The sequence below is a fragment of the Pseudophryne corroboree genome, chromosome 8, assembly GCF_028390025.1.
Source record: "Pseudophryne corroboree isolate aPseCor3 chromosome 8, aPseCor3.hap2, whole genome shotgun sequence".
NCBI classification, from domain to species: Eukaryota; Metazoa; Chordata; class Amphibia; order Anura; family Myobatrachidae; genus Pseudophryne; species Pseudophryne corroboree.
In genome coordinates, this window is record NC_086451.1 from 208,670,483 (window position 1) to 208,693,402 (window position 22,920).

A 22,920-nucleotide genomic window follows, 5' to 3' on the forward strand; every position below is an offset into this window, starting at 1 on the left:
TTTATCTTCTTAACTGTCACTATATGTAAATAAAGGTCTGCTGTTTTTCTACTAATGATTTATACATTTCCTATCCTTTAAATAATATTGATGATTTCCAATAAAGTCATTATTTTCCTTTCACATTGAATTTGTGCATTCCATGAGCTAATTCAATACAGTAGCTACTTTGGGGGGGTATCAAATTAGCCCCGTTTAGACGGCGGGGATCGCGGCTTAACAGGGATTTCTCTAACGTCCTAGAGGATGCTGGTACTCCGTAAGGACCATGGGGAATAGACGGGCTCCGCAGGAGATAGGGCACTTTAAGAAAGCTTTGGATTCTGGGTGTGCACTGGCTCCTCCCTCTATGCCCCTCCTCCAGACCTCAGTTTTACACTGTGCCCAGAGGGAAATGGGTGCACTGCAGGGAGCTCCCCTGAGTTCTCTGCCTAGAAAGCATTTTTGTTTGGATTTTTTCTCTATTTTTTACAGGGAGCACTGCTGGCAACAGGCACCCTGCATCGAGGGACTGAGGAGAGAGGGGCAGACCTACTTAAATGATAGGCTCTGCTTCCTCGGCTACTGGACACCATTAGCTCCAGAGGGGGGTGAACACAGGTTCGTCCTGGGCGTTCACTCCCAGAGCCGCGGCGCCGTTCTCCTCACAGAGCCAGAAGAAAAGAAGTCAGAAGACGTCTCAGGCGGCAGAAGCCTTCAGAGCTTCACTGAGGTAACGCACAGCATTGCAGCTGTGCGTCATTGCTCCACACACCTCACACACTCCGGTCACTGTAAGGGTGCAGGGCGCAGGGGGGGCGCCCTGGGCAGCAATATAAACACCTCTCTTATGGCAAAAGACTATATACATGTACAGGTGGGCACTGTACATGTATATAAAAGAGCCCCCGCCATTTTTTTAATAACTTTGAGCGGGACAGAAGCCCGCCGCCGAGGGGGCAGGGCTTCTCCCTCAGCACTCACCAGCGCCATTTTCTTTCCACAGCACCGCTGAGAGGAAGCTCCCCGGACTCTCCCCTGCTTTACACACGGTGAAAGGGGGTTTTGAAGGAGGGGGGGGGGCACATAATTGGCATTTTATTACTACACAGCGCTACTGGGGAAAAGCATTCTGTGTTTCTTTCCAGGGGTATAGTGCTGGGGTGTGTGCTGGCATACTCTCTCTCTGTCTCTCCAAAGGGCCTTAAAGGGGATACTGTCTTCAGAAAAGAGTTTCCCTGTGTGGCTGAAGTGTGTCGGTACGTGTGTGTCGACATGTTTGACGAGGAAGGCTCGCTTTATGTGGAGGGGGAGTGCTTGAATGTCAGGTCGCCGTCGGCAACGCCGACACCGGACTGGGTGGATATGCTGAATGTCTTAAATGCAAATGTAAATTTACTGCATAAAAGGTTAGACAAAGCTGAAGCTAGGGATCAGTCAGGTAGCCAGACCATGCCTTTCCCTGTGGCGCCAGGACCTTCGGGGTCTCAAAAGCGCACCATATCCCAGATCGATGACACAGATACCGACACAGATACTGACTCTAGTGTCGACTATGAAGATGCAAAATTACAGCCGAAGGTGGCAAAAGGTATTCGGTACATGATTATTGCCATTAAAGAGGTTTTGCATATCACTGAGGAACCCCCTGTCCCTGACACGAGGGTACACATGTATAAAGGGAAAAAGCCTGAGGTCACTTTTCCGTCCTCATTTGAGCTAAGCGAATTGTGCGAAAAGGCTTGGGAATCTCCAGATAGGAGACTACAAGTTCCCAAAAGGATTCTTCTGGCGTATCCCTTTCCACAAAAGGATAGGATACGATGGGAATCTTCACCTAAAGTAGACAAGGCGCTGACACGCTTATCCAAGAAGGTGGCACTGCCTTCTCAGGACACAGCTTCCCTCAAGGATCCGGCTGATCGCAAGCAGGAAATTACCATGAAGCACATTTACATACATTCAGGTACTATTGTTAGACCGGCTATGGCGTCTGCCTGGGTTTGTAGTGCTGTCGTGGCATGGGCAGATTCCTTATCTACGGAACTTGACACCTTAGATAGGGATGCCATTTTAATGACCATAGAGCATATCAGAGATGCTGCCTTGTATATGAGAGATGCTCAAAGAGACATTTGTTTACTAAGCTCCAGAATAAACGCTATGTCTATTTCTGCTAGGCGACTCTTGTGGACCCGACAGTGGACGGGAGACGCAGACTCAAAGCGGCATATGGAGTCATTGCCTTACAAGGGGAAGGAGTTGTTTGGAGACGGCCTCTCGGACCTTGTCTCTACTGCTACGGCCGGTAAATCGAATTTTTTACCTTATGTTCCCCCGTAGCATGCTAAGAAGGTACCCCATTATCAGATGCAGTCCTTTCGTTCCAACAAGAGCAAGAAGGTACGGGGACCGTCCTTTTTTGCCAGAGGTAAAGACAAGGTAAAAAAGCTGCACGCAGCTAGTCCCCAGGAGCAGAAGTCCTCCCCTGCATCTGCAAAGTCCACCGCATGACGCTGGGGCTTCCCAGGGGGAGGCAGATCAAGTGGGGGCACGTCTTCTATTTTTCAGCCACGTCTGGGTTCACTCGCAGGTGGATCCCTGGGCATTAGAGATTGTTTCTCAGGGATACAGACTGGAATTCGAAGACATGCCTCCTCGCCGGTTTTTCAAATCGGCTCTGCCGACTTCCCCGTCAGAGAGGGAGCTAGTGTTAGCTGCAATCCAAAAATTGTATATTCAACAGGTGATAGTCAAAGTTCCTCATCTCCAACAAGGAGAGGGATATTACTCAACCCTGTTTGTGGTCCCGAAACCGGACGGTTCGGTCAGACCCATTTTAAATCTAAAATCCCTGAACCTGTACTTGAAGAGATTCAAGTTCAAAACGGAATTACTCAGGGCGGTCATCACCAGCCTGGAGCGGGGGGATTGGATGGTGTCCCTGGACATAAAGGATGCATACCTTCATGTTCCGATTTTCCCCCCTCACCAGGCATTCCTGAGATTTGCAGTACAGGACTGTCACTACCAATTTCAGACGTTGCCGTTTGGGCTTTCCACGGCCCCGAGAATTTTCACCAAGGTAATGGCGGAAATGATGGTGCTCCTGCGCAAGCAGGATGTCACAATTATCCCATACTTGGACGATCTCTTCATAAAGGCGAGATCTCGGGAGAAGTTGCTGGACAGCGTGTCTCTGTCCATGAAGACGTTGCAAATGCACGGCTGGATTCTCAATATACCGAAGTCCCAGCTAGTCCCTGCAACGCGTCTGACCTTTTTGGGCCTGATTCTAGACACAGACCAGGAGAGGGTTTTTCTTCCGATGGAAAAGGTTCAGGAGCTCATAGCCCTGGTCAGGAACCTATTAAAGCCAAAAAAGGTTTCAGTGCATCATTGCACACGGGTTCTGGGGAAGATGGTGGCTTCATACGAGGCCATCCCCTTCAGCAGATTCCATGCGAGGACCTTTCAATGGGACCTATTGGACAAATGGTCCGGGTCCCATTTACAAATGCATCAAAGGATCACACTGGCTCCCAGGACCAGGGTATCTCTCCTGTGGTGGCTGCACAGTGCTCACCTACTAGAGGGTCGCAGGTTCGGCATTCAGGACTGGGTCCTGGTGACCACGGACGCAAGCCTCCGAGGCTGGGGAGCAGTCACGCTAGGAATAAATTTCCAAGGTCTCTGGTCAAATCTAGAGACTTGTCTCCACATCAATGTCCTGGAGTTGAGGGCCATATACAACGCCCTACTTCAGGCAGAGGAATTGCTTTGGGACAAACCGGTTCTGATTCAGTCAGACAATGTCACGGCAGTGGCTCATGTAAACCGCCAAGGCGGAACAAGGAGCAGAGTGGCCATGGCAGAAGCGACCAGGATTCTACGCTGGGCGGAAGGCCATGTAAGCGCACTATCAGCAGTGTTCATCCCAGGGGTGGACAACTGGGAGGCGGACTTCCTCAGCAGGCACGACCTGCATCCGGGAGAGTGGGGACTTCATCAAGAAGTCTTCGCACAGATCACGGGTCGGTGGGGACTGCCTCAGATAGACATGATGGCATCCCGTCTCAACAAAAAGCTAAAGCATATTGCGCCAGGTCAAGAGACCCTCAGGCGGTAGCGGTAGACGCTCTAGTGACACCTTGGGTGTTCAGATCGGTCTATGTGTTTCCTCCTCTACCTCTCATACCCAAGGTGTTGAGAATAATAAGAATAAGCAGGGTCAGAACAATCCTCATTGTTCCAGATTGGCCACGGAGGACTTGGTATCCGGAGCTGCAAGAGTTGCTCACAGAAGATCCGTTGCCTCTTCCTCTAAGGCAGGACCTGCTGCAGCAGGGGCCCTGTCTGTTCCAAGACTTACCGCGGCTGCGTTTGACGGCATGGCGGTTGAACGCCGGATCCTAGCGGAAAAAGGGATTCCGGAAGAGGTCATTCCTACCCTGATCAAGGCTAGGAAGGACGTGACATCGAAACATTATCACCGTATATGGCGAAAATATGTTTCTTGGTGTGAGGCCAGAGCTGCTCCTACGGAGGAGTTCCATTTGGGCCGTCTACTTCACTTCCTTCAAACAGGAGTGAATTTGGGCCTTAAACTAGGGTCCATAAAGGTCCAAATTTCGGCCTTATCCATTTTCTTTCAAAATAGAATTGGCCTCTCTTCCTGAAGTACAGACTTTTGTTAAGGTGGTGCTGCATATTCAGCCTCCTTTTGTACCTCCGGTGGCGCCTTGGGATCTTAACGTGGTATTACGTTTCCTCAAGTCACCTTGGTTTGAACCACTCAAAACAGTGGAGTTGAAATACCTCACTTGGAAAGTGGTCATGTTGTTGGCATTAGCTTCGGCAAGGCGTGTTTCAGAATTGGCGGCTTATCACATAAAAGCCCATACCTGGTTTTTCACGTGGATAAGGCAGAGTTGAGGACTCGTCCTCAATTTCTGCCAAAAGTGGTCTCATCTTTTCATATGAACCAACCTATTGTCGTGCCTGTGGCTTCACGGGACTTGGAGGATTCCGAGTCCCTGGATGTGGTCAGGGCTTTGAAGATTTATGTGACCAGAACAGCTAGGATCAGGAAGACTGAGGCTCTGTTTGTTCTGTATGCGGGGCGCTCCTGCTTAAAAGCAGACTATTGCTCGCTGGATCTGTAACACGATTCAGCAGGCGCATTCTACGGCAGGATTGCCATTGCCTAAATCGGTTAAGGCCCATTCCACTAGGAAGGTGGGCTCTTCTTGGGCGGCTGCCCGAGGGGTCTCGGCATTACAGTTGTGCCGAGCAGCTACTTAGTCAGAGTCAAACACCTTTGCAAAGTTCTATAAGTTTGATACCCTGGCTGAGGAGGACCTCCTGTTTGCTCAATCGGTGCTGCAGAGTCATCCGCACTCTCCCGCCTGTTTGGGAGCTTTGGTATAATCCCCATGGTCCTTACGGAGTCCCAGCATCCTCTAGGACGTTAGAGAAAATAGGATTTTACTTACCGGTAAATCTATTTCTCGTAGTCCGTAGAGGATGCTGGGCGCCCGTCCTAAGTGCGGACTTCTTCTGCAAGACTTGTATATAGTTATTGCTTACATAAGGGTTATGTTATAGTTTTATCGGTTGAACCGAGGCTATGTTGTTGTTCATACTATTAAATAGGATTTTACTTACCGGTAAATCTATTTCTCGTAGTACGTAGAGGATGCTGGGACTCCGTAAGGACCATGGGGAATAGACGGGCTCCGCAGGAGATAGGGCACTTTAATAAAGCTTTGGATTCTGGGTGTGCACTGGCTCCTCCCTCTAAGCCCCTCCTCCAGACCTCAGTTAGGGAAACTGTGCCCAGAGGAGATGGACAGTACGAGGAAGGATATTTGTAAATCTAAGGGCGAGATTCATACCAGCCACACCAATCACACCGTATAACTTGTGATAAACTACCCAGTTTTGTTTCACCTGCCTCATGCAGGTAAAATTAAATTCCCCACTGCGGCCGGCGAAAACACACAGGTTTCTCTGAATCTGTATGTTTTCGGGAGAAATTTAATTTTTTTGTTCGGGTGATCCTAATAGGATAGCACGAAAAGATATCGGAGAAACATCGGGAAAAAACTTCAGTTTTTCACACCCGATGTTTCTTTGTAGCTAATAGGATACCCCCCTTTTAATTTATAGGATTTCAAAAGAATAAATGTTAAACTGTATCATAAATTATGGCAAAGGCTCATTAAAAAAAAAATTCAAATAAAACATGGGTGTGGGTATAAGAATGTATTTACTTTCAAAAAGTGCTCGTTAACTTTTGGGAAAACAAATAACACTATTTACACCAAATACCTATACTTCCATGCCCGTGTATAGTACATGTTCCTAATTTCATTCTTACCGTAGAAAGTTCCTGGCCTGGTCTGCACTGTTTGCATAGCACACAGTTTCCACGATCATCCTCAAATTCACTTTCCTGGCAGTCTGCAAAGGTTGAACGAACCAAGCCTAACTTTAATGACAGAAGAAACAAACTGTAACTTTACACTGAGACTGACAGCTGTTCATTTTTCTTAGAACACGTTTGTACCACAAAGAACAGAACAGACTTCCGTTATATTCAGCCAGTGTTATACCTTAAAGATGACAAGAATGCAGAGTAGATGATGGACAGCGGCCATCATTCCGGGTGATCTGTGATATTTGTTTAGCCAGACTGGAAAAAAGCAAATAAAAACATATTGTTGATATTTAATAGTCTAGAACTGCAAATGCCAAGAGCCATAATACTGCCATAATACTGTATTATATGGAGGCAGTACTGTAAACTGTATATGCTGCATCCAAGCAGCAATTTATATTTAACATTTAGGGATATATTCAATTAGCGTCGAAAACTGCCGTCTGTCAAAAAGACAGCAGTTTTCCACTTTTTAAGGTCGAATCGTGATTCGACCTATTCAGTCCCAGCAGTTTTTATTTGACATGTCGTGGAATTCGACTTGTCGAACAGTACGTGAATCGGCGGTATAGCTGCCGATTCACGTACTTTTGAGTGAAACGGGGCCAAATTCGACAGGATTTGGCCCCGTTTCCGACCATCTCAGTCCGACATGAAAAAAAATGTCGGACTAGGATGTGGGAACCGGAGGAGAGGGGGAAGAGGGGAGCCGCGGGGAGACGGGGGACAGCCGCGGGCATACAGGGGAGAGCAGCGCTACAGCACAGCGCTGCAGCAGTATGTCTCACAGCCGCGCCGCTCACGGCAGCGTCCACCCAGCTCCGGCAAGTGAGGTCACGCTTGCTAGAGCCGGATGGACACTGCCGTGAGGTCTGGCGGCGGTGAGACATCCTTCTGCAGCACTGTTCTCCTCTGTCTGGCCGCGGCTGTCCCCGCTGGTCTCCCCCCTCTCCGGTCCCTCATCTCAATTCAACTTTTTTAAAGTCGAATTGAGATGAGACTGAATAGGGGTTGTCGGATCCATTCCGATAAATGCATGTCGGAATGGATCCAACCCTAATTGAATATACCCCATAGTCAATCATTTATTTTACATTTTGCAATTGACCACGTTTTATGATCTTTTTGAAGCCATTGCTTCAGTTAGTGAAATGTCTACATGTGGTAGACTAAAATAAACAAGTGGACACTGAAACTGATACAGGGATTGCACCTGTAATGAATCCACAGACTTTCCATTCTGTGTCTGAATGTTCTAGTCCCTCAACATGGCAAGAGTGGGCAGTGAGAAGCCAAGACAGTGAAATTTCAGGGCATATGTTTTCAGGGATTGTGTGGGAAAAAACAGGCTGCTGCAGGTTCTACATCAGATGCCAAAGGTCTTTAGAATGTCCTTAGTAGATACAGTATAACAATCTCAGAGTCAACAGTCTCCAATGATAATGAAGATTTTTAAAATTACTTTATTATTAGCAATATGAATTGCTGTTTGGAAGCAGATAGCTGTCTAATAACCAGATTATTTGATAAGAATGAAAACAGATGGATTCATAGGCTTTCCATAATATCTGTTTAACTCGGGGACACCTATGATTTACACAGGTTCAGTGGCTGATTAAAACCAGGTAAAATGCAGACTTAAATTCAGCCAGTCACAGAACGTGTGTAAATCATAGGTGTTCCGCATCACATAGAAACAGAGAAATTTCACAGGCAATAAAAATAAGATTTTAAACGGTAAATCTTTTTCTCCTAGTCCGTAGAGGATACTGGGGACTCCGTAAGGACCATGGGGTATAGACGGGCTCCGCAGGAGACATGGGCACTCTAAGACCTTTTCATGGGCGTGAGCTGGCTCCTCCCTCTATGCCCCTCCTCCAGACCTCAGTTAGATTCTGTGCCCAGAGGAGACTGGTCACAAACTAGGGGAGCTCTACTGAGTTTCTCTAGAAAAGACTTTTGTTAGGTTTTTTATTTTCAGGGAGCACTGCTGGCAACAGGCTCCCTGCTTCGTGGGACTGAGGGGATCCCGATGTTCAAAATCCCGACAGGGGTGAGTAGAGGGTATTTCCCCCTCTCTCCTACCCTATAACCATAACCCTTTGGTCCCGTAGCCTTAACCTAACCTCCCCCTTTAGTGCCTGAACCTAACCATCCCCTGAAGGTGCCTATACCTAACCTCCCATCCTCGCTGCCTAAACCTAACCCTCTCTCCCCCATAGCCTGACCCTAACCTACCATAGGAGTGCTTAACTCTAACCCTCCGTCCCCACAGCCTAACCCTAACCTCCCCATCCACTCGCAGCCTAACCCTAACCCCCCCCGGGTGGCACCTAAACCTAACCACCCCTTCCAGTCCATAAACCTAACCCGCCGGCTGGTTCAAAGGTCGGGATGCCAGCTGTTGGGATGCCAGCTGTCAGGATTCCGGCGTCAATCTTCTGCCCCTTTTGGAGTTCCAATGTCGGGATTCCAACGGGTATGGGGATTCTGGCGTCAGTATTTTGCTTGTCGGGATCCCAACAGCCAGCATATTCATCGGATCCTATGGCAAGCCTATGATTACGTTAACATTATGGTATAAATACATTTCTTCATAAATAAAAACCAGTATGCTGTGCATTATCCACTTATTATAATCAGATGTTGTACTAAGCAGGCTGAAATGGCTACTCTCCTTGTAACATTAACATTACATATGCCTGCTTTGAGTTAATGGGATAAAATAAATCTAAAATAAAAATAATGGTGGCTTCATCATCTAATCCCAAGATTAGCAGAGTGTAGTCTTATCCATTATGGTAGTATTTGTATAGGTATACATCCCAAATGTAACAATTTAGGTGGAACAGTCCCTATCTCAGAGAATATTCACCTCCTGCCATCTATGTCCCAGTTACCAGGAAGCTAGGTGGTATCTCTGAACTCCCCATGGTGCTAAGGTAAGTGGATGTGGCATTTTCTGTGTGCACAGCAATATAAATGCATTTTAAATGCTAGAAGGTCATTAACCCGGAAGTCCTTATATCACAAAGGAGAGCTCTCATCGGAAGAGCTGCTCTTTGTGATTTTAATTGCAAATCTACATGTATACTGGTATCACTTACACCACTATGTTTGCGGTAAGTGGCAGGATGTATAGCATTTGCTTGATACATCCTGCCACCATTTTGCTATGTGCTCTCAAAACCAGTACATGGTTTTTCTGTGACCGAAACAAAGCTTCATCCTGTCGCCACTCATCTCCCCAATTCCCATTACAAAGGCACACTTGACTTTTACTAGATATAAAAAATAACTTTTACCACCTCGTGTCTGGCAAGGCTGCAGCCCAGATGCACTGATGTCCAGTACAAAATGCTGTTTAAACTCCACTGCTTCGTAGGGGGGAATCGAAAATTTCTAGATTTCCAAAATATTAAAACAAAACCAAATATTAGATTTCCGACAAAAAAACTTGTTGCAATATGCCACCAGCAGACACTTTTATGTGAAAATTTGGTTGAATCCTTGTCTATGTATTATGCACTTGTAAAAAGCACTGTGAAAAGCTTATACTGTATATCTGTGCAATATATAGTGTTTATAGAAGTCAGGAAAAAAAGTTCTCTACTTCATATACTTGCTATACAGTGTAACTACATATGCCTTTACTGTTCTTTGTGTCTGTTACATGTCACCCTCAGGTGTCCCTTTTGTGTTCCAGTCAGTTTATGCCACCCACAGCACTTACAGATAACTGTGCCCTCACTGTGTCCCCAACAATTCATCCATGGTGTCCTTTTATGCCATTGTGACAGATTCACCACACATACTACCCAGTGTCCGAGCCACTTTATTACACCACTCACACACACATTGCAACAATTCCAGTCCCAATCCTTTACCACACAACACTACATTGCATACTAGTCGTTTTCTTAAATGTTATGGTTTGATCAAAAGAAAAATAACTTTGGAAGTAATTGTAGTCTCTTTCATGTCCATGGTATTGTAGCTGTGTTTAGAGATATTCTGAATACAAACTCCAAATTAATGTCCACATTCATATAATCATCATCATTATGATTAATAGTTTAACAATGCAAATGTTAATAGAGACACTTTGCTGCATTCCACGTCGATTTGATAGGTTCACGGAAGAATGACCACAATGTTGAAAATGTAATAAAGGCAGGTTTTCTGCTTTTATATGTTGTGTAATGGTGGTGTTACACGGATGTGGTGCAATGTCTCAGACTGTAGTCAGATCAATGGAGGTACGTTGTTTGTTGTCATCAGCTTTAACTATACAGAAAAGGTAGGGTCTGATTCAGAGTTGTACTCAAGTCCATTTTACATACGTATCTTGCGATGTAAGGCCATGTGTACCTACAGTAAGTCTTCATTTGAAGATAAACGGGTGCAACTGTGGAATGTGAGGGCAAGTCTTGGGTGTGTTGGTGGAAGTGCCGGTTATGAAAAAGTGTGCCTGAATTTAAATGGCTCTCTTGCACCAGGTGTATTCACAAGCAGATGGATAGGGGTTGGCGGGGTCACACAGATGCAGCCAACTGTAAATATGAGCAAATGTCCATATTTATATCCATGCCTGCAATGCACCCACACTTGAGGCTGACTTCCTGTCATCTCTCAGACAGGCCTGTAAGTTTAAGCTTCCAGAAACATTACCATCCTAGATTTTATATTTGCTACAAATTCATTTAACTATTTAACGTTTTTTGTTTTTATTTTTGTTCACAAAAATGTGCTGGAGATGATACATGAGAGAACCCTTCCATTCTCTTTGGTTACATGTTTTAATACAGTGCTCTATTATAAGCAATGTGGATTCAAAAATAAGAATTTACTTACCGATAATTCTATTTCTCATAGTCCGTAGTGGATGCTGGGGACTCCGTCAGGACCATAGGGATTAGCGGCTCCGCAGGAGACAGGGCACATCTAAAGAAAGCTTTTAGGATCACATGGTGTGTACTGGCTCCTCCCCCTATGACCCTCCTCCAAGCCTCAGTTAGGTACTGTGCCCGGACGAGCGTACACAATAAGGAAGGATCTTGAATCCCGGGTAAGACTCATACCAGCCACACCAATCACACCGTACAACTTGTGATCTGAACCCAGTTAACAGTATGATAACAAACGAAGTAGCCTCTGAAAAGATGGCTCACAACAATAATAATAACCCGATTTTTGTAACAATAACTATGTACAAGTATTGCAGACAATCCGCACTTGGGATGGGCGCCCAGCATCCACTACGGACTATGAGAAATAGAATTATCGGTAAGTAAATTCTTATTTTCTCTAACGTCCTAGTGGATGCTGGGGACTCCGTCAGGACCATGGGGATTATACCAAAGCTCCCAAACGGGCGGGAGAGTGCGGATGACTCTGCAGCACCGAATGAGAGAACTCCAGGTCCTCCTTAGCCAGAGTATCAAATTTGTAAAATTTTACAAACGTGTTCTCCCCTGACCACGTAGCTGCTCGGCAAAGTTGTAATGCCGAGACCCCTCGGGCAGCCGCCCAAGATGAGCCCACCTTCCTTGTGGAGTGGGCCTTTACAGATTTAGGCTGTGGCAGGCCTGCCACAGAATGTGCAAGTTGGATTGTGCTACAGATCCAACGCGCAATCGTCTGCTTAGACGCAGGAGCACCCATCTTGTTGGGTGCATACAATATAAACAACGAGTCAGATTTTCTGACTCCAGCTGTCCTTGAAATATATATTTTTAATGCTCTGACAACGTCCAGTAACTTGGAGTCCTCCAAGTCCCTAGTAGCCGCAGGCACCACAATAGGCTGGTTCAAGTGAAAAGCCGAAACCACCTTAGGGAGAAAATGAGGACGTGTCCGCAGTTCTGCCCTGTCCGAATGGAAAATCAGATATGGGCTTTTGTACGATAAAGCCGCCAACTCTGAAACTCTCCTGGCTGAAGCCAGGGCCAGTAGCATGGTTACTTTCCATGTAAGATACTTCAAATCTACAGATTTGAGAGGCTCAAACCAATGAGATTTGAGAAAATCCAAAACTACGTTTAGATCCCACGGTGCCACTGGGGGCACAATCGGGGGCTGTATATGTAGTACACCCTTGACAAAAGTTTGTACTTCAGGCACTGAAGCCAATTCCTTCTGGAAGAAGATTGATAAGGCCGAAATTTGAACTTTAATAGACCCCAATTTGAGGCCCATAGACAATCCTGCCTGCAGGAAATGTAAGAATCGACCCAATTGAAATTCTTCCGTTGGGGCCTTCTTGGCTTCACACCACGCAACATATTTTCTCCAAATGCGGTGATAATGTTGTGCGGTCACTTCCTTCCTAGCCTTAATCAAGGTAGGAATAACTTCCTCTGGAATGCCCTTTTCTTTTAGAATCCGGCGTTCAACCGCCATGCCGTCAAACGCAGTCGCGGTAAGTCTTGGAACATACAAGGTCCCTGCTGAAGCAGATCCCTTCTTAGAGGTAGAGGCCACGGATCCTCCGTGAGCATCTCTTGAAGTTCCGGATACCAAGTTCTTCTTGGCCAATCCGGAGCCACTAGTATTGTTCTTACTCCCCTTTTCCGAATAATTCTCAGTACCTTTGGTATGAGAGGCAGAGGAGGAAACACATACACTGACTGGTACACCCATGGTGTTACCAGAGCGTCCACAGCTATTGCCTGAGGGTCTCTTGACCTGGCGCAATATCTGTCCAGTTTTTTGTTGAGGCGAGACGCCATCATATCCACCTTTGGTTTTTCCCAACGGTTTACAATCATGTGGAAAACTTCCGGATGAAGTCCCCACTCTCCCGGGTGAAGGTCGTGTCTGCTGAGGAAGTCTGCTTCCCAGTTGTCCACTCCCGGGATGAACACTGCTGACAGTGCTATGACATGATTTTCCGCCCAGCGAAGAATCCTTGCAGCTTCTGTCATTGCTCTTCTGCTTCTCGTGCCGCCTTGTCTGTTTACGTGGGCGACTGCCGTGATGTTGTCCGACTGGATCAACACCGGCTGACCCTGAAGCAGCGGTTTTGCCAAGCTTAGAGCATTGTATATCGCTCTTAGCTCCAGTATATTTATGTGAAGAGACGTCTCCAGGTCTGACCATACACCCTGGAAGTTTCTTCCCTGTGTGACTGCTCCCCAGCCCCGTAGGCTGGCATCCGTAGTCACCAGGACCCAGTCCTGTATGCCGAACCTGCGGCCCTCTAACAGATGGGCACTCTGCAACCACCACAGGAGAGACAACCTTGTTCTTGGTGACAGTGTTATCCGCTGATGCATGTGCAGATGCGATCCGGACCATTTGTCCAGCAGATCCCACTGAAATGTTCGTGCATGGAATCTGCCGAATGGAATTGCTTCGTAAGAAGCCACCATCTTTCCCAGGACTCTTGTGCATTGATGTACTGACACAGTTCCTGGTTTTAGGAGGTTCCTGACCAGTTCGGATAACTCCCTTGCTTTCTCCTCCGGGAGAAACACCTTTTTCTGAACCGTGTCCAGAATCATTCCCAGGAACAGCAGACGTGTTGTCGGGGTCAATTGAGATTTTGGAAGATTCAGAATCCACCCGTGTTGCTGAAGCACTACTTGGGTTAGTGCTACACCGACTTCCAGCTGTTCTCTGGACTTTGCCCTTATCAGGAGATCGTCCAAGTAAGGGATAATTAATACGCCTTTTCTTCGTAGAAGAACCATCATTTCGGTCATTACCTTGGTAAAGACCCGAGGGGCCGTGGACAAACCAAACGGCAGCGTTTGAAACTGATAATGACAGTCTTGTATCACGAACCTGAGATACCCTTGGTGTGAGGGGTAAATTGGGACATGCAGATAAGCATCTTTTATGTCCAGGGACACCATGAAGTCCCCTTCTTCCAGATTCGCTATCACTGCTCTGAGTGACTCCATCTTGAACTTGAATTTCTGTATGTACAGGTTCAAGGATTTCAGATTTAGAATAGGTCTTACCGAACCGTCCGGCTTCGGTACCACAAATAGTGTGGAATAATACCCCTTTCCCTGTTGTAGGAGGGGTACCTTGACTATCACCTGCTGAGAATACAGCTTGTGAATGGCTTCCAATACCGTCGTCCTTTCTGAGGGAGACGTTGGTAAAGCAGACTTTAGGAACCGGCGAGGGGGAGACCTTTCGAACCCCAACATGTAACCCTGAGATACTATCTGCAGGATCCACAGGTCCACCTGTGAGCGAGCCCACTGATTGCTGAAAATCTTTAGTCGACCCCCCACCGCTCCTGAGTCCGCTTGTAAAGCCCCAGCGTCATGCTGATGGCTTTGTAGAACCCGGGGCGGGCTTCTGGTCCTGGGCAGGGGCTGCTTGCTGCCCTCTCTTACCCTTTCCTCTGCCTCGCGGCAGATAAGACTGTCCTTTTGCTCGCTTGTTTTTATAGGAGCGAAAGGACTGCGGCTGTAAAGACGGTGTCTTTTTCTGTTGGGAGGGGGTCTGAGGTAAAAAAGTGGATTTGCCGGCAGTTGCCGTGGCCACCAGATCCGATAGACCGACCCCAAATAATTCCTCTCCTTTATATGGCAATACTTCCATATGCCTTTTGGAATCCGCATCACCTGACCACTGTCGCGTCCATAAACTTCTTCTGGCAGATATGGACATCGCACTTACTCTTGATGTTAGAGTACAAATATCCCTCTGAGCCTCTCGCATATATAGAAACGCATCCTTTAATTGCTCTAGAGTCAATAAAATACTGTCCCTATCCAGGGTATCAATATTTTCAGTCAGGGAATCCAACCACACTACCCCAGCACTGCACATCCAGGCTGAGGCTATTGCCGGTCGCAGTATAACACCAGTATGAGTGTATATACTTTTCAGGGTAGTTTCCAGCCTCCTATCCGCTGGATCCTTGAGGGCGGCCGTATCAGGAGACGGCAACGCCACTTGCTTTGATAAACGTGTGAGCGCCTTATCCACCCTAGGGGGTGTTTCCCAGCGCGTCCTAACCTCTGGTGGGAAAGGGTATAATGCCAATAACTTCTTAGAAATTAGCAGTTTTCTATCTGGGTTAACCCACGCTTCATCACACACGTCATTCAATTCCTCTGATTCTGGAAAAGCTACAGGTAGTTTTTTCACCCCCCACATAATACCCCTTTTTGAGGTACCAGCAGTATCAGAGATCTGCAAAGCCTCCTTCATTGCCGTGATCATATAACGTGTGGCCCTGTTGGAAAATACGTTTGTTTCTTCACCGTCGACACTAGATTCATCTGTGTCGGTACCCGTGTCGACTGACTGAGGTAAGGGACGTTTTACAGCCCCTGACGGTGTCTGAGACGCCTGAGCCGGTACTGACTGGTTTTCCGGCCGTCTCATTTCGTCTACTGACTTTTGTAATGTACTAACATTATCACGTAATTCCATAACTAAAGCCATCCATTCCGGTGTCGACTCCCTAGGGGGTGACATCCCCATTACCGGCAATTGCTCTGCCTCCACACCAACATCGTCCTCATACATGTCGACACACACGTACCGACACACAGCAGCCACACAGGGAATGCTCTAATCGAAGACAGGACCCCCTTAGCCCTTTGGGGAGACAGAGGGAGAGTTTGCCAGCACACACCAAAAGCGCTATAAATGTATATAAACAACCCTAAAAGGTGTTGTTTTTGTTATAAGCGCTTTTAATATATAAATATCGCCAATTTATGCCCCCCTTCTCTTTGTTACCCTGTTTCTGTAGTGCAGTGCAGGGGAGAGTCCTGGGAGCCTTCCTCACAGCGGAGCTGAGCAGGAAAATGGCGCTGAGTGCTGAGGAGAATAAGCTCCGCCCCCTTTTCGGCGGGCTTTTCTCCCGGGTTTTGAGAAATCTGGCCTGGGTTAAATACATACATATAGCCTTAATGGCTATATGTGATGTATTCTTTGCCACTAAAGGTATTTAATATTGCTGCCCAGGGCGCCCCCAGCAGCGCCCTGCACCCTCCGTGACTGGTCAGTGAGAAGTGTGTAGCAACAATGGCGCACAGCTGCCGTGCTGTGCGCTACCTTCATGAAGACTGAAGAGTCTTCTGCCGCCTGTTTCCGGACCTCCGATCTTCAGCATCTGTAAGGGGGGTCGGCGGCGCGGCTCCGGGACGAACCCCAGGATGACCTGTGTTCCGACTCCCTCTGAAGCTATGTCCAGTAGCCTAAGACTCCAATCCATCCTGCACGCAGGTGAGTTGAAAATCTCTCCCCTAAGTCCCTCGATGCAGTGAGCCTGTTGCCAGCAGGACTCACTGAGATTTAAAACCTAAAAAAACTTTTTCTAAGCAGCTCTTTAGGAGAGCCACCTAGATTGCACCCTGCTCGGACGGGCACAAAAACCTAACTGAGGCTTGGAGGAGGGTCATAGGGGGAGGAGCCAGTACACACCATGTGATCCTAAAAGCTTTCTTTAGATGTGCCCTGTCTCCTGCGGAGCCGCTAATCCCCATGGTCCTGACGGAGTCCCCAGCATCCACTAGGACGTTAGAGAAATGTATGCTCAATAAAAGTGGAATAAAATGTAAAGAATGCAAAATGTAGCATACAGACGGCTCTTCATACATCTAGCCTTGATACGCCATGCAGTGCAAGATGCTGTTCAACTCCACTAATGTTCTGGGTCTTTTTTGCCAAAAATGCGTCTTAGTCACAAAACAAACGGATGATGTAATGGTTAGCATTACTGCCTCACAGCACTGAGGTCATGGGTTCAATTCCCACCATGGCCCTAACTGTGCGGAGTTTGTATATTCTCCCCGTACTTGCGTGGGTTTCCTCTGGGTACTCCGGTTTCCTCCCACAATCCAAAAATAAACTGGTAGGGTAACTGACCCTAGTGTGAATCCACTGGGGCAGGGACTGATGGAAATGGACAAATATTTTCTGTGCCACGGAATATGTGTGCGCTACATAAATAACTGGTAATAACTGAATAATAAAGCAATGGTGCTAGGACGCACCGGTAGACTGTGGTCATTACTTTGATATATGATATATATATATAACTGACGGCCTAATTTAGAGATGGACACGAAGGCGATGTTCCACGTTAGTGACCGGTTTTCGGCAGACTGTGCATGCGCCGCAATCGCATTTCAAATTTGTCAAGCTGCCACTGTGATCCCGATCGCAATAGGGATTTATGCGCAAAGTGACTGACAGAAAGGGACTGTTTTTGGGAGGTAACAGTGAGTGGTTTAAAAAACGTAGAAATATGATTGTTTTTAGGGACATGTATCCGATGACAGCTGCAAGCTCTTAAGTACAAAACATGGCACCTGCGTCTCTACTGCTGTGTCCAGTCTGGTATCCATAGGTCTACCCTTAAGCCCAATGTTTCTTGTTCTTGTGTATAGAATGTGAATATGTGCGCAATTGCGAATGAGTTGCGATAGTTCCGGTGAGTATCTATTTTCATTTCTGGCCAGCAAATTAACTTGCTTATCTCAGCAACTGCAAAGACAAAAAAATGCACTTGCAATTGCATTTGCCTCCATCTCTGAATCAGGCCCTGAGTGTATACGGAAGAGAATAGAACTTGTATTTCAAAAAAGCTGCTGCTGCTACACTGTAGCACTTCGCATACAGACTCAGAGACTCAGTCGCACACAGGTATACTGTACAAGTGTCATATCAAATTATTCATCACAGTGCCATACGACTAAGATGCATTTATGTAAAAAAAGACGCCCAATGCTAGAAGATTCTTATGCAAGCTGGCGTGCCAAGAGGGGCTGTTTGGAGCAAAGATGTTGGAGGACATACAGTACCCTGTAACTGCTAAATACCAGCACACCCCTCTGAGCAAGTTTAAGGTGGTCAGCAGTCACACTGCAGACAGAGAAAGTCCCTGCTGAAAATAGCTGACAATGCCCTATTTAACCACAGTAAGCAGTGGATTGGGTATGTTATCCCAGCGGTTGGGGTGCAGATGGACAGATGACTGACCGCAGCAGACCGACACTGACAATCACGACACCGGACAGGGTAAGTATTCTATCCGTCCCCTACTCTAACCCTCCTGGGGTGGCGGCTATGGATAACCCTTCGGGAGTGGTGGCTATGGCAAACCCTCGGGGGGTGGCGGCTATGGCTATCTACCCCCTAGTGCCTAACCTTAACCCACCCCCTAGTGCCTTGAAAATGGGATGTAGTTATGTGACCGGCAGTCAGGAGATCGACGGTCACATTACCTCCCCCTACATCCCACCCGCTTACAATCCCAACAGTCGGCATGCCAACCAACAGGGACTATTCCCACTAGTGGGTGTCCACGACACCCAAAGAGTAGGAATAGAACCCGTGGCGACCATAGGTCGCAACCGAGCCTGAAGCGTGGCGAGCGCAGCGAGCCCACAAGGGGCTTGCTGTACTTGCCACCCCCCGCTAGGATTCCGCTGCCGGGATCCAGGCGTCTGTGTCCGCCGGTCACGCATACCACACCCATTACCTGATCATCACTTTCCCACAAGTTTGGTAACATTATGGAATATTAATTTTGAGTAGTTTTAATGTCGACATTCCTAATGTCAATTATGATATAGACATTGTTGACACTGAACATATCAGCATCTGCAGAATGTCCACAAGTTCAAGAGGCTTACATGTTAAATGTTGACATGGAATGTCGACATTCTACAAAGCAGTACGGATAGTGTAATGGTGGGCAGTAAGAATGCTGTTAAGCTGGGATGGTGTAAAGCTGGGCAGTACGGATGGTGTAAAGCTGGGCAGTACGGATGGTGTAAAGCTGGGCAGTATGGATGGTGTAAAGCTGGGAAGTACGGAAGGTGTAAAATAGGATCTTAATTACCTACCGGTAAATAATTTTCTCGTAGTCAGTAGAGGATACTGGGGTCCATTTAGTACCATGGGGTATAGACGGGTCCACTAGGAGCCATGGGCACTTTAAGAATTTGATAGGAGGGGCATAGAGGGAGGAGCCAGCCCACACTAACAGACTCAGTCTAGGAAATTGTGCCCGAGGAGATGGATACTTTGAGAGAAGGATAGATAAGGATAGTGGTGAGATTCCGAACCAGCACACACAACAGGAGGAAAGCAAGGCTAACCAAACTTGAAACAGGAACAGCAATGGTTGAACCAACATTACTTGACCAAGTAACAGTGCAGGAAGAAAGAAGTACTGGGCGAGCGCCCAGTGTCCTTTACGGACTACGAGAAAAGGATTTACCGGTAGGTAATTAAAAATAAGAATTTACTCACCGGTAATTCTATTTCTCGTAGTCCGTAGTGGATGCTGGGAACTCCGTAAGGACCATGGGGAATAGCGGGCTCCGAAGGAGGCTGGGCACTCTAGAAAGTTTATGACTACCTGGTGTGCACTGGCTCCTCCCACTATGACCCTCCTCCAAGCCTCAGTTAGGACACTGTGCCCGGACGAGCTGACATAATAAGGAAGGATTTAGAATCCCGGGTAAGACTCTTACCAGCCACACCAATCACACCGTACAACTCGTGATACTATATCCAGTTTGACAGTATGAAAACAACTGAGCCTCTCAACAGATGGCTCAACAATAACCCTTTAGTTAACAATAACTATTTACAAGTATTGCAGACAATCCGCACTTGGGATGGGCGCCCAGCATCCACTACGGACTACGAGAAATAGAATTACCGGTGAGTAAATTCTTATTTTCTCTGACGTCCTAGTGGATGCTGGGAACTCCGTAAGGACCATGGGGATTATACCAAAGCTCCCAAACGGGCGGGAGAGTGCGGATGACTCTGCAGCACCGAATGAGAGAACTCCAGGTCCTCCTCAGCCAGGGTATCAAATTTGTAGAATTTTGCAAACGTGTTTGCCCCTGATCAAGTAGCTGCTCGGCAAAGTTGTAAAGCCGAGACCCCTCGGGCAGCTGCCCAAGATGAGCCCACCTTCCTTGTGGAATGGGCATTTACAGATTTTGGCTGTGGCAGGCCTGCCACAGAATGTGCAAGCTGAATTGTACTACAAATCCAGCGAGCAATAGACTGCTTAGAAGCAGGAGTACCCAGCTTGTTGGGTGCATACAGGATAAACAGCGAGTCAGATTTTCTGACTCCAGCCGTCCTGGAAACATATATTTTCAGGGCCCTGACAACGTCTAGCAACTTGGAGTCCTCCAAATCCCTAGTAGCCGCAGGCACCACAATAGGCTGGTTCAGGTGAAACGCTGACACCACCTTAGGGAGAAATTGGGGACGAGTCCTCAATTCTGCCCTATCCATATGGAAAATCAGATAAGGGCTTTTACATGATAAAGCCGCCAATTCTGACACTCGCCTGGCTGAAGCCAAGGCCAATAACATGACCACTTTCCACGTGAGATATTTCAGATCCACGGTTTTTAGTGGCTCAAACCAATGTGATTTTAAGAAACTCAACACCACGTTGAGATCCCAAGGTGCCACAGGAGGCACAAACGGGGGCTGAATATGCAGCACTCCTTTCACAAATGTCTGAACTTCAGGTACTGAAGCTAGTTCTTTTTGAAAGAAAATCGACAGAGCCGAGATCTGTACTTTAATGGAGCCTAGTTTTAGGCCCATATTCACTCCTGCTTGCAGGAAATGCAGAAATCGACCTAGTTGAAATTCCTCTGTTGGGGCCTTTTTGGCCTCGCACCATGCAACATATTTCCGCCATATGCGGTGATAATGCTTTGCCGTAACATCTTTCCTGGCCTTAATAAGCGTAGGAATGACTTCTTCCGGAATACCCTTTTCCTTTAGGATCCGGTGTTCAACCGCCATGCCGTCAAACGCAGCCGCGGTAAGTCTTGGAACAGACAGGGCCCCTGCTGTAGCAGGTCCTGTCTGAGCGGTAGAGGCCACGGGTCCTCTGAGAGCATCTCTTGAAGTTCCGGGTACCACGCTCGTCTTCGCCAATCCGGAACCACGAGAATTGTGTTTACTCCTCGCTTTCTTATTATTCTCAATACCTTTGGTATGAGAGGCAGAGGAGGGAACACATAAACCGACTGGTACACCCACGGTGTCACTAGAGCGTCCACAGCTATCGCCTGAGGGTCCCTTGACCTGGCGCAATATCTTTTTAACTTTTTGTTAAGGCGGGACGCCATCATGTCCACCTGTGGTTTTTCCCAACGGTTTACCAGCATCTGGAAGACTTCTGGATGAAGTCCCCACTCTCCCGGGTGGAGGTCGTGTCTGCTGAGGAAGTCTGCTTCCCAGTTGTCCACTCCCGGAATGAACACTGCTGACAGTGCTAGTACATGATTCTCCGCCCATCGGAGGATTCTTGTGGCTTCTGCCATCGCCATCCTGCTTCTTGTGCCGCCCTGTCGATTTACATGGGCGACTGCCGTGATGTTGTCTGACTGGATCAGCACCGGCTGGTGTAGGAGCAGGGATTTTGCTTGACTTAGGGCATTGTAGATGGCCCTTAGTTCCAGAATATTTATGTGAAGGGAAGTCTCCTGACTCGACCATAGTCCTTGGAAGTTTCTTCCCTGTGTGACTGCCCCCCAGCCTCGAAGGCTGGCATCCGTGGTCACCAGGACCCAGTCCTGTATGCCGAACCTGCGGCCCTCTAGAAGATGGGCACTCTGCAGCCACCACAGTAGAGACACCCTGGTTCTTGGAGACAGGGTTATTAAGCGATGCATCTGAAGATGCGATCCGGACCACTGGTCCAACAGGTCCCACTGAAAGATTCTGGCATGGAACCTGCCGAAGGGAATTGTTTCGTAAGAAGCCACCATCTTTCCCAGGACCCGCGTGCAGCGATGCACTGATACCTGTTTTGGCTTCAGGAGGTCTCTGACTAGAGATGACAACTCCCTGGCCTTCTCCTCCGGGAGAAACACTTTTTTCTGGACTGTATCCAGAATCATACCCAGGAACAGTAGCCGTGTCGTCGGAACCAGCTGTGACTTTGGGATATTCAGAATCCAGCTGTGCTGGTGCAGCACCTCCTGAGATAGTGCTACTCCCACCAACAACTGTTCCTTGGACCTCGCTTTTATTAGGAGATCGTCCAAGTACGGGATAATTAAAACTCCCTTTTTTCGAAGGAGTATCATCATTTCCGCCATAACCTTGGTTAATACCCTCGGTGCCGTGGACAGTCCAAACGGCAGCGTCTGGAATTGGTAATGGCAATCCTGTACCACAAATCTGAGGTACTCCTGGTGAGGATGGTAAATGGGGACATGCAAGTAAGCATCCTTGATGTCCAGGGATACCATGTAATACCCCTCTTCCAGGCTCGCAATAACCGCCCTGAGCGATTCCATCTTGAACTTGAATTTTTTTATGTATGTGTTCAAGGATTTCAAATTTAAAATGGGTTTCACCGAACCGTCCGGTTTCGGTACCACAAATAGTGTGGAATAGTAACCCCGGCCTTGTTGAAGTAGGGGTACCTTGATTATCACCTGCTGGGAATACAGCTTGTGAATTGCCGCTAGCACCGCCTCCCTGTCTGAGGGAGCAATCGGCAAGGCAGATTTTAGGAA

General features: G+C 47.4%; 1 protein-coding gene across 4 annotated transcripts in view; it reads right to left on the bottom strand.

The window, feature by feature from the left end:
• EDA2R (ectodysplasin A2 receptor) overlaps positions 1 to 22,920 on the bottom strand; it is a 272,056-nt gene that overhangs the window by 170,063 nt on the left and 79,073 nt on the right. For 2 of the 4 annotated variants that reach the window (XM_063937068.1, XM_063937071.1), the window contains exons 2-4: positions 9,727 to 9,823; positions 6,597 to 6,676; positions 6,362 to 6,472 (exon numbers count right to left, since the gene is read on the bottom strand). In XM_063937068.1, the coding sequence (XP_063793138.1) occupies positions 6,362 to 6,472; positions 6,597 to 6,676; positions 9,727 to 9,823 (288 nt within the window). The remainder of the gene's footprint in view (positions 1 to 6,361; positions 6,473 to 6,596; positions 6,677 to 9,726; positions 9,824 to 22,920) is intronic. The other 2 variants (XM_063937069.1, XM_063937070.1) reach the window with 2 other exon arrangements.